Source organism: Mytilus trossulus, chromosome 4, assembly GCF_036588685.1.
Source record: "Mytilus trossulus isolate FHL-02 chromosome 4, PNRI_Mtr1.1.1.hap1, whole genome shotgun sequence".
Taxonomy (NCBI): domain Eukaryota; kingdom Metazoa; phylum Mollusca; class Bivalvia; order Mytilida; family Mytilidae; genus Mytilus; species Mytilus trossulus.
Genome location: NC_086376.1, coordinates 53,365,176 through 53,378,366, shown reverse-complemented (window position 1 = coordinate 53,378,366; position 13,191 = coordinate 53,365,176). Strand labels below are relative to the sequence as shown.

Genomic DNA, 13,191 nt, shown 5'->3' with positions numbered 1-13,191 from the left:
TGAATAAACCAAATAAAACAGCTAGCAAATAACCCTCATCATAACTCTAAACCAAATAAAACAGTTAAAAAAAGAAAGAAACATATAGATGGGAAAAAAAGGGGTTGATATTGCCTAAATATTTCAATATTGTGTCGATGAAAAAACCCAATACATTAAGGAGCTCGGTGGTGAAAAACCCAATTTGATATTAACCTGACGGGTGAACTGAAATTGATAATGCAATTAAAAAACTTTATCACCCAATTGTATAAAAAAATGGTGGGTAAAAACCCCAATTTGTGAATTCTTATCTGGAGCTCTGTCAGTCTAATACAGTAATTAAAATACTCACTCATGGCACTTTCTTTCACATTTTCTTATCCTTTCCTTTAGACATGTATGTTTAGCTACAAAACCACCTGTTTCCTCTAATTTCTGGGCCTTGGCCTGCAAAGTATATAAAATGGCATACATAGTTTTCCTTTGTACACAACTTTTCAAAGGATAAGATATTTTTTGTAGTAATAGCATAATGATATGCATATTCATTTTTTCGCAAAAGGAGAAATCTAAATGATTCTTATAAACAGATGCCAACATCAAAACAGTGATTTATGAAACAAATTGCCACCGAAAAATAATGAATAATAGATTTCAATGAAACAATTCATGTAAATACTTATAGAAATCAAGATATTTTTACATTCGTGGTAAGAACCAATAATATTGAGAATTTCATTCATCATATCAATAAAACAACTGATAACATGACTGATATTGAGAATTAAACTTAAAAAAAGTCCTGCAAATAAAATAAATTATGTTATTTTTTACTCAGAAAATAACAAAATACCGCCCAAACTGAACACTTTTATTCAGAGTGAAACAAGAACTATTTTAACATGTCTATATAACAAGGGTGTTTAAGCTCTTCATCTGTCAAAAATAAGGCTAAAATAAGAGTATTTATCAAATAAAAGAATATAAATTGTCAAGATATTGCATTTCATCATTACTTAATGGAAGCTTAAATTGATTAATTTTGGAGCTTGTCATACAATTTCAAATTTTTGTTGAAATTGTTGAAAATAAATTGCGTCAGAAAAGTGTCATTTATGTACCACAATTGATACTGAAATAAAGTTCAGTCAAATGTGACATATAGGTCACAATGACTAATTTGTTACTGAATACTTTTTTTTGGTTTCAGTGGAATGGCATTTTGAAATGTCATTATGAATTGACTATATGAAAATATTGTCCTATACACAACTTAACCAAGACACTGTATCATGAAACTAGGTCACGGTGACCCAACCCTTGCTGAAATGTTATTCTTAAGCATGAAACATCATTTATCACCAAAAGTTTTATATGCCCGAGCCACATTTTGTTAACCACATAAACTAAAAAAATTCAATAAATGGTCAACTAATGAATTACGAAATCAAGATTATAGCTTGATAAAATATATGAAAACACCTTTAGAATTGTTTGTTATACTCTAAAGAGCGCTACAAAATCAAGAATCAATACATTCTGATGAATAGAAGCGGTAAAGTTACAATTTTGTATAAATTTTTATTGATATTTCTGTCTTTTTGCAAGAATTATATCCCTTTTCAATGCAAATCTCAACAAAAATGTTAAATGGTGATTTTTTCAGTCTTCCTCAAGTAAGTTTTATGGGACTTTTTTCAGTGTATATTTGGGGTATAACGCTTAAGATTAAAACTTAAAAATCTTCTGTTGCAATTACTTTCAGGTTAGGGTCAAATTTGTGCTAGATTGACTGGACTATATTAGTATACCCGACATCAAATCGGATAATTGTTGGTGAAGACCTTTTATTAACAATGTCTTTTAGTTTGAATATTTAATTCAATGCATCATTCTCATACTTTAAAAGTACTAAGACTGAAAATATAATCAAAACATTTTTGTTCCTCTTGCAAGCAAACAAGTAATCATGCACAATGATAATTAAGATACTAAAAACAATGTTGAAAATTTACAGCTACAAATATCTTGACATTGCTGTTTTAACCGTTTACCACTTTGTCTCGCAACCACTCAAAAGTGTCTTCAGAATCCTGTTTTCTTTACAATTTATGTAAGATTCTAAAGTATTTATGAAGCCATTTTTACCAAAACCTAAATAAAAAAGTAACCCTGTTCAAGGCATATTACTCTTTTAAATTTTTATCTGAATCAATTTTTTTTCTAGAAACCTAAATCTTTTAAACATATACAACTAGAAATTGAAAAAACCTTGGCACAGTGCCATTGACATATCCTTTTTTTTTTTAAAGTACAATGACTTAATAAATAGTTGTACGTACCTGTGACATATTTGATTTTATTACAGCTTTATATTTAAACATGGCTATCTTCAATTGTCTGACCTGGTCCTTCAACTCAGAAACATTATTTGTATTTCCGTAACTTTTGTATTTTTCTGAGAAATCAGACTCTGAAGATTCTGTCTGTGAGTCCACCAGTAATTCAGGAATGTTATCGTAAGAAAGAGTCTGGCTATTCTTACACAAGTTTCTACCTCCAAGAGCCATGACAATGTTTGATTCACTGTTAGAGCGAATTCCTAGAGGACTCTTAAATACTAGTCCATTTTCTTCTAATAAGTTACGATAATATTTCATCTTTTTGGTCTGAAGTCTAACAGTGCCCTCAGTAGCTTCTAGTGTGCCCTTTAGGGCTTGCAATCTGCCTCTAGCTAGTCTAACAGTGCCCTCAGTAGCTTCTAGTTTGCCCTCTAGGGCTTGCAATCTGCTTCTAGCTTCCATCAAAAGACTTTTGAGAATATCTGGACTAGCACTTTGTGAATTTAAAGCAATCTGCTTTTTAAGAAGCATATTCAATTCTTCAAGATTACCAAGTTGTACTTTCAATTTCAAGTTTTCATTTTGCAAGTCTGTTAAATTTGGTACATCATTCAAGTCCATACTATCAACAGCAAAGCCTATGCTCGATTTGAGTTTCCTGATTTCTTCATTTTTCACACTTAATTCCTGTGTCAGTCTTTCTATTTCCAAATGCATTATGGGTAAACTACTTACATCACTATCATTTCTACCTGGAATCTCTCGACTATCAAAACCATCTACTTTACGGCGTAATTCATCATTTTCTTTCCCAGCTTTGTCAAACTGATTTTTCATTTGACGAATAAACTTTCTCAACATAGGTGCAGACTTTTCTGACAAGCTCTGACGATTCAAAGGAATATCAGAATCTGTTGATGATGGCGACCAGGTTTTCAGAAGCTGTGGCTTTTTATTTTGGACCAATGGCCAAGAGTAGGAATGTTGTGGAACTTCAATATCTTGATTACGTGGAGTGGTGTCACTTGACCGTCTGGAGTCAGAAGTATTAGCAGTATCACTGGACTGGTCACTGAATCTTCTTTCCATGTCAAAATGGTCATCCTGTGAACTATCCTTGGATCCTGAAATCATTAAAAAAAGTTCTACTGTTCCCATATTCACATATTGTAAATTTAAAAAAAAATTAAAAAAATCTGTTCCCCTTAAGTATTCATTTAAAATTTCAAGGAAGCATAAACATAATTAGGTCTTCTGTTTCCCTTGAAAAAATCAAACAATTATGTTCTTCTGAAGTATGCATAACAAGAATGTGTCCAAAGTACACGGATGCCCCACTCTACTATCATTTTCATGTTCAATGTACCATGAAATTGGGTAAAAAATTAATTTGGCATTAAAATTAGAAAGATCATATCATAGGGAACATGTGTACTAAGTTTCAAGTTGATTGGACTTCTACTTCATCAAAAACTACCTTGACCAAAAACTTTAACCTGAAACTCCCACTTTCATTTTATATGTTCAGTGGACCATGAAATTGGTGTCAAAAGTCCTATTGAGCTTTAAAATAAGAAAGATAATATCATAAGCAACTAGTGTACTAAGTTTCAAGTTGATTGGACTTCAGCTTCATCATAAACTTCATTGACCAAAAACTTAAACCTGAAGCAGGACAGATGGACGCACGGAAGGATGCACAGACGAACATAATGACGCACGTATGGACAAACAGACGGACGCACAGACCAGAAAAAATAATGCCCCTCTCATATCGTAGGTGAGGCATAAAAATTGCATAGAAGAATATAATAGCAATCAAAGATATAGTAATATGAACAGTAACCATATCAACGGTGACATCCTGTTTCTTCCACTTTTTTAACCAGCATCTAATACAAATCAATTTCAGTCCTCAATAAAATAAATCAACTCGACAATAACAAAAAAAAAATATCTGCATAACTGTATATCAGTGTCAATGAAAATATCTCAAAACCACATATTTTTCAATCCAGAAATGTATGAGAAGGGAAGAGTTACCTTTCCTGGGTGACCTGGATTTCTGTTGTTCCAATTGCTGCTGTAGTTTATTATTCCTCTGAATTCCAGCTTCTAATTCTCTTTTCAGTGTCTGTATTGCAGCTAATTCAGCCTCTATATTGTGTGATTTCTCACTGAAAAATAATACATTTCTCTAAAAATGTATACCAGCTGTTGAAAACATTTGTCAATAAGAAATGTTTGGATTATCAAAATATTTATTTCCTAGTTTTCAAGATTTAATCCATAACCTCAGACACAATCAGGTGGACATGCATTAGAAAAATTGGAATAAATCTATTGACCAATGGACAGTTCACCACATATTTGGCTTAATAGCATATTTAGATTTCCCCCTCATTTATAAATCATTAGGGGTTTCAGAAGGGTACTAAGAATTATTCACTATAGAATATAAAATTGCTGCTTTTAAAATCTACATAAGTTTTAATATTTGATTCTTTTTAATGAATAATTTTCCTGTATTGATGCATTTAAAAACTATTTTAGTATAATAATTTATTTTCCTAAATAGACAAATTATCTTTCCCTTTAAGTTTGTCAGGTCTACCCCCTCTATAACAGTTAAATTATTGTGATACATTTTTAATTTTGATTGTAAAATTTAATTTAACCAGTTAATTAATTTCTCACACTAGTGAATTGACTACTACAAAGCTGAATTCATTTTTAATCAAATATTTTATATTTTAATTCAAATTATGATTTAAATGAAAATATTCCATTAAATATCAACATAATTAATCCCCTTTAAATGTACTGTGTGCAGACCAGACCTGCCAACTATCCCGATTTTCGCGGTATCATCCCGATTTTTACCCCTCAACCCGAATCCCGATATCGGGGTGGTAAAATTAGTCAAAATCCCGATTTTCAACAAATATACCCAAAAAAATTATTGTTTACCGATTTTTCTGATCAATTTAAAAATATCAATCATTTTACCTGGGGACATATTATGACAAGTTAATGACCATTACGCTAATCAACAGTCACAACAGGTGTCATAATTAGTGGATGTATGTAATCAGATTAGATAATGGGTCGTAACAGTCCTCAAAATTAATTTGTATACACAAATTTGGTCAAACAGCCTTTCAATTTTTAATAATCAATTCATCATACAAGCACAATTTGAAACATTTGCCGTAGTTCCACAGCAAAATCATAATTAATTGAAAGATGAGAACTCTAATGAACTCTCAAGAAAACATCGTTTATCTTGAAATCTGTTTAATTTTTGAAACCAGACATCGTGTGTCTGTTGATTTAAAATCGACGCCATTTTGTATACACTTTTACTGTGTTACTGTATAAGCCTCCGCCGGTAAGAGCACCTCTGAATACAAAGAAAGATAACTCAAATTTTATCCATTTTCTCATTGATACTGATAAGACCATGAGTAAGACTAAATCAAAATCTGTCTGCATCCTTCTTACATTAGGACATGCAGTTTTAGGTGTTTTTAGTCAAGGTTCATAGATGAAAAGGTCTGTGGAGGGGGAAAAGGGGGTGGGTCTCTACTTTGAATCCTTTATTTTTAATGCCATTTTCTCTATTCTTCAGTTATTTTGTCAATTTTATAATTTAATAGTACAAGAATCATGCAAATAAAAGAAATCAAGGCCTATAAGCTCATCATTAGTATACCAACAGAAAAAAGAAGAGAACTTAGACTGTTTTAGGAGTAAAAAACAATGCTCACAAAAAAGTCGCTAAAATTGTAACCCTTAAAAATCTTGTCGCGCTCTAAATCCCCCATAGAGATTTTCAAAAGTTGGCAGGTCTGTGTGTGTGGAATATTTGTTCCTTTAGACAAACAGTAACTCAATCTTGTTTTACTTTTTTATTGACATTGAGAATTAAGAATTATAATATTAAATATTGTCAAAAACATATTATTTTCTATTTGAAAGTTAATAAACTTTTAGGAATAAAATCAGTTTTTTTATCAGTTGTGTGTTGGGAATATGGAATTCAAAATTGTCTCCTTCAAAAAGAATATGTTTGACTTACATGGGCTCTATATGTAACAATTACATTATAGAGGGGTCTGAAAGCAATAAAAATAATAAAGTACTCACAACATTGATTTTTCCTTTAGATCCAACAGAATTTGTTTCTCAGCTTCCTGAATCCTTTGCAACTCATTCAATTCTCTTTGTATGAAGTCCTGGTACTGTGAAAAGAAAACACATATCATCCTTGAACAACCTATTTTTTTTATAATTTAGTTCAACCATACTTAATATTTCAAGGAAAGTTGATTAAGAATTTCATTATTTTTTTATATAAAAAACACATTGAATATTTTGACATCCTGGATAATTTCTTTAATCTTCTACCAAATTTAAACTTAATACATAAATGTTTATTATAAAGATCTATTCAGTGAATAAATAAATACATATTCCAAGGGAGATAATTCTAACCTGGTCAGAATGTCCATTTCCATCAGAGTTGTCTCTCATGTAGTACACTTGTTTTTCTGTTGTGTGTACTTCTTTCATACTCTGGTGAGCCGATTCAAGTTGCTTTCGTAAAGAATTCTATAAAATTAGAAACAAAATGAAAGATAACATACTTTTTGCTAATAAAATTAAAAGTGATCCTGATACTGTTATAAAGACATACATTTTCGACTTGAGAACTGTAAAAGTGACTCCATCCAAATTTGAACTGTGTTTTATAAAATTTATGGGAATTAGCATTGTGTATAATTTCCTAACATTTGGTAAAGGCAAACTTAAGTAAGTGAACACAAACTTATTTTGGGACGTCCTGACATACATACAACAGACAATGGTTACACTAAATGCCCCATCTGTCAAAAATTAAAGCTTCACATAGGTTTAACAAAGTTTTTCACTCCAACTTACAATTTGTTCCCTGAAGTCTTCTTCTGTTTGTTTAGCAGCTTTAAGAGCCTCTGTTTTAACTGCCAATTGAAGTTTCAGTTCCTCTAAGGCTACATGAAATCCTGCTTTGGGACTCCTTGATCCATCTCTGTCTAACTGAAGCTTTAATTCGCTAATTTCATCTGTGAAATGATAGTATTTGATTAAGTTTCTTTCAAATGATAACATTTAATGGCAAGTCTTTCAACTGTTAAACATTCTATTTCATTTTTATGGTAAAAATTATCAATGATCTCCATAAAATAAATCTCACTTTAAAATGTGATATGATTATATATATTTAACAATGAGACAGCAATCAAAATGATGAAGATCAAAAAAATTATAAGTTCAACCTGTTCAACCTTCAACAATGAGGAAAACCCATACCTTATAGGCAGTTATGAAAGTCCTATAATAGGACATTTTTAATTTAGTTTTTCTTTTAAAAACCCCACTAAGACTAAAACTATATTGTGAATACCTTTTTTCTTAGCTAACTGATTCCTAAGTTCATCGGCCTCATCTCTAAGCCTGTTATTATCCATTATAGTTCCACGTGAAGCTGCAGTTACCTGCTGTAATCTTTTGATTAGTTTGTCTTTTTCCTGCCAACTTTCTACCAAAGCCTACATAAATAATAAGATCTATAGTTATTTGTTGTCATTTTATACAACTGCCTGTGAAATTGCTATTATCTTTCCTTATCTTTTCTGGCATAAATTGACAAGCAACACATATTAAAATCATATACACTCTATGTTAATAGTAACACAGATTTTTTTTCTTAAGCCAACACTAAAATATTAATATATCCAGGACATGTTCAAGAATTTTGATATAAGCCATCATTGAAATACACAACCCCTATTTTTTCAACAATTTAAAAAAAAAATGAACTGGTATGGTACACTATAGATGCATATTGAAACTTTTAATCATCAATCCAATTCAGTTCTGACAAATCAGTGTTTGAGAAAACTTGTTTGTGACTCAGATCAAAATGAGACAACTATGGGCATCAACAAATAATGCGCAGAAATGAAAACGACCTATGAACTTCACACACAAACAATTTTAAAAAGCTTGGTTACATTCTCCCTCTTACCTCAATAGTTTTGTCCTTATCCTTAAGTGCTCCAGCAAGTTTTTCTATGCCCTGTCTGTGATCCTGTTCAATATCAATAAGTTGGTCTTCTGAACTCTAAATAAAACAAAATCAGTTTAAAGTTGTCGATAAATTTGATATTTTATTAGTACAAGACTTATTAGCTAATATTTCTATATAATCATTAGATATAAATCTGAGTTGCTATAATAGTTTCTTTTTTTTTAATATAATTCAGTCATCCTTTAAAAGTATCTATATCATATGCCTGGATCAAAATCAACCAGACTCAACAATATGTGAATAAATTTAGAAGATTTTGACAATTCTGCCATTTGCCGATACCAAATTCTTTAAAAAAAGATAATTCTCAGACCTAAACAAAACTATGAAATGCCTTTGGACTGTTATATATTGACAAACAGTTGAAAAAACTTATTAATAATTCATGAAAACTTGACCTACCTTTAAACTTAGTTGTTTTCTATTAAGTTCTGCTTGTAACTGTTGAAGTTTGTTATGGAGATCTGACATTTCTTTATTAGATCTCTCCTTCAACTCTTGTATGTCCTCGTCCTTAGACTTCAGTTTCTTCAGTAGATTATTCAGAGCCTCTGCATTGGCTGCTGTTGCCTTAGACTGCTCAGACATCACATCCTGTAGGTGAAAATAAGGACCCTTTTAACTAACTCTCTGGGTAACTACCTCAGGAAACTTACAAAACATTCACCACAATATTCTATCCAGGAATAAATATATTTAATAACACAATTTTGGAAAACTTTATCTGCTTGCTGCTGTCTTCTTTTTGAATGTGACTAAGTATTGATCCTCAATAGCCTAACTATGAACTCTAAATGCTAACAACAAGCACGTGCAGCAAAACACAAAACAATGATATATATTATGGATGTTATAATTTCAAGTTAAAAGTAAGGTTATTCATACAACATAAGTATACAATGATCTTTTACTAGTAAGGATATAGAATAAGAAGTATACCTGTGCTTTCCTAAGTTTTTCTTCTAATTCTTTAATAGTTTGTTCATAATGATCCTGATTACTAGTATCTATTTCTTCTATTCTGAATATGAAATCAACATACATTGTAATTCATATTGACATTAAAACATATTACTGAAAGAAAGAACTTGCTTGTATTTTTGTCCATCTGATGAGACAGAGTAAAGCCTTTTTCAACTGATTTTTATAGTTCGTTCTTATGTTGTACTGTTATACCACTGTCCCAGATTAGGGAGGTTGGGATCCCACTTACATGTTTATAACCCTGCCACATTATGTATGAATGTGCTTGTCCCAAGTCAGGAGCCATTTACTCGGTGGTTGTCGTTTGTTTATGTGTTACATAATTATTTGCTTTTCATTGATTTCTTTTATATAGATAAGGCCGTTAGTTTTCTGGTTTAAATTGCTTTCAATTTTCATTTCGGGGCCTTTTATAGCTGATTATGCAGTATGGGCTTTGCTCATTGTTGAAGGCTGTACAGTTACCTATAATTGTTAATCTTTGTGTCATTTTGGTCTCATTGGCAATCATACTACATCTTCTTTTTTTATATATACCCGTTACAGTGACACCTGCCCAAACTGAACATCCACAAGACTTTGCGTTTTGTTTGGTTTTCACAGGTGTTTGCATTAAAGAGGTAAAAGGAAGTTGACACCAAAATAATTTTGGCACTTACTGACAAGGGATTCCACAACAGACAATGTTGATTTAGATGTATTAGATGTAAATGAAACTAGAGGCTCTAAAGAGCCTGTGTCGCTCACCTTGGTATATGTGAATTAAACAAAGGAAGCAGACAGTTCATGACAAAATTGTGTTCAGGTGATTGTGATGTGTTTGTACATCTTACTTTACTGAACATTCTTGCTGCTTACAATTATCTCTATCTATAATGAACTTGTCCGTGTAGTTTCAGTGGAAAATGTTAGTAAAAATTTACAAATTTTATGAAAATTGTTAAAAATTGATCATAAAGGACAATAACTTCTTAGGGGGTCAATTTGTCAACGTATATTTGTTCCACCTAACAGAAGTTCCAGCGGAAACTGTATTATAAACAATGGCATAATACCTGTACCTAATGGAATAAATATTCTATACTTTTTATTCCTTAAGGAACATCTACTGTAATATTTATTCCTGTGGAAGTTATATTCCAAAATATTTTTACCATTTGGAAATTACATTTATGAAGGAACTTCTATTCCGTGACAAATTGACCATTTTGGTCATTTTGACTTATTTTTGAGTCTAAATTGCTGTACATTATTGCTGTTTACAGTTTATCTCTATCTATAATAATATTCAAGATAATAACCCATAACAGCAAAGTTTCCTTAAAATTACCAATTTAGGGGCAGCAACCTAGCAAAGAGTTGTCAGATTCATCTAAAAATTTCAGGGCAGATAGATCTTGACCAGACAAACAAATTTACCCCTTGTCAGATTTGCTCTAAATGCTTTGGGTTTTGAGTTATAAGCCAAAAACTGCATTTTACCCCTATGTTCTATTTTTAGCCATAGCAGCCATCTTCGTTGGTTTGCCCAGTCACAAAACACAATTTTTACACTAGATAGCCTAACAATGATTCTGGCTATGTTTGGTAAAATTTGACCCAGTAGTTTCAGGAGAAGATTTTTGTAAAAGATAAAGATTTACAAAAAAATGGTTAAAAATTGACTATAAAGGCCAATAACTCCCAAAAGGGTCAACTGACAGTTTTGGTCAAATTGACTTATTTGTAGATCTTACTTTGCTGAACATTTTTGCTATTAACAGTTATCTGTATCTATAATAATATTCAAGATAACCAAAAACTGCAAAATTTCTTTAAAATCATCAATTCAGGGGCATTATACCTGCAAAACCAGTCACTAGATTCGGCTGAAAATTGCAGGACAGGTAGACCTTGACCTAATAAATACTTTAACTTCTTGTCTTATTTGCTCTAAATGCTGGAGTTTTTGAGATATAAGCCAAAAACTGCATTTTACCCCGTGTTCTATTTTTAGCCATGACGGCCATGTTTTTGACGAAATAGAAAATAAAACTCAAATTTATTTTATACACCCTACTGATCTTTCAGTTCAAGTTTGGTTGAATTTGGTTGAGTAGTTTAAGAGGAGAAGATTTTTTAAAGCAAATATGATGAACAAATTGTGAAAAATTGTCATTAAAGGACATTAACCCCTTAAGGGGTCAATTGACAATTTTGGTCATATTAACTTATTTGTAGATCTTACTTTGCTGATCATTTTTGCTGTTTACAGTTTATCTTTATCTATCATAATATTCAAGATAATGACCAAAAACTGCATAATTTCCTTACAATTAACAATTAAGTGGCAGCAACCCATCAATGGGTTGTTTGATTCATCTGAAAATTCAGGGCTGATAGATCTTGACCTAATAAACATGTTTACCCCATGCCAGATTTGCTCTAAATGCTTTCGTTTTTGAGATATAAGCCAAAAACTGCATTTGACCTCTATGTTCTATTTTTAGCAATGGCGACCATGTTTGTTGATAGATCAAGACTTCGGATACAATTTATAAACTAGATACCCTAAGGAACATTCAGTTAAAGTTTGGATGTATTTGGCCAAGTAGTTTCAGAGGAGAAGATTCTTGAAATAGTTTACGACGACGACAGACGACGACGGACGCCAAGTGATGGCATAAGCTCACATGGCTATGCCAGGTGAGCTAAAAATATACCAATAGAGAAAACTACTCATTAATTGACTATTTGTAAGATAACTTAGATAACAAAATACATTTCATTTTGATGTAAAGATAAAAAAACAACAGGGACTAATTCATTGAGTACCATGAAACAATGAATTTCATAAACATGATAAAAAAAAGTTTTTAAATTGATATTTTTTTGGCTACTTTTGCTACTTTATCTTTACTTAATGTAATATAAAACAAATAGTTAATTTTGTGTATTAGATATTTAGTTTTGTATATATATACAGGTTGCACTATAATGAACCATTCATTCATTTAACTTATTGTTGGGTAACTGAAAGCATATATTTATTTTTATTTGGCACAAGAGGAAAAAAATAATTCTGTAACTATAAAGGAATAAAGAAAACATAAACTGAAACAACTGTTTTTTGTTGTTATAGTTTAATTGTATTCTCAGTTATGAATTGAACATTATAAACTAAAACATATAAAGGAAATAGAGCATCAGCGCGACGCGACAAATGACATTAAAAAGAAATCGTTATTTTTTTTTACACAAAATGTGATGCTATCCAAAATTTCTAGGGAGAACACTGCTGTATATTATCTAAATTCATAATTGGTACCTTTAATTGAAGTGTTTGCAAATTTTATACATGTATCTTTTGATAAGATTGATTTTGAAACATAAACTTTCACATATGTGGCCTGCATCGTTAATATTATGTGTTAGTTGTTACGTTGATTTTAGCGGACCATAAAACATATTACTGTAAAAAAGAACTCTAAATGTACAACGACTATCCTATACATTTTCATATTACTGTAAATAAGAACTCTAAATGTATAACGACTATCCTATACATTTTCATATTACTGTAAATAAGAACTCTAAATGTATAACGACTATCCTATACATTTTCATATTACTGTAAATAAGAACTCTAAATGTATAACGACTATCCTGCAGTAATATGTTGGCTCAGATAATTGATAATCTTGAAGACATTGTTAAAATGTAGCTCTTGATCTGTGTCAAATGCACAATTAACTTAAAAAAATTAAATTA

At 31.0% G+C, this 13,191-nt stretch overlaps 1 protein-coding gene across 1 annotated transcript; it reads right to left on the bottom strand.

Annotated features, from left to right (window-relative positions):
• Positions 1–330: 330 nt before the first annotated feature.
• Positions 331–8,928, bottom strand: LOC134714341 (golgin subfamily B member 1-like). Its single transcript, XM_063575580.1, has 9 exons — positions 8,860–8,928; positions 8,395–8,490; positions 7,771–7,915; positions 7,269–7,429; positions 6,822–6,938; positions 6,474–6,568; positions 4,368–4,501; positions 2,325–3,448; positions 331–429 (listed from the first exon to the last, which is right to left on the bottom strand). The coding sequence occupies exons 1-9, from the start codon at positions 8,926–8,928 to the stop codon at positions 331–333; spliced, it is 2,040 nt and encodes a 679-aa protein (XP_063431650.1).
• Between the last annotated feature and the right edge of the window lie 4,263 nt (positions 8,929–13,191).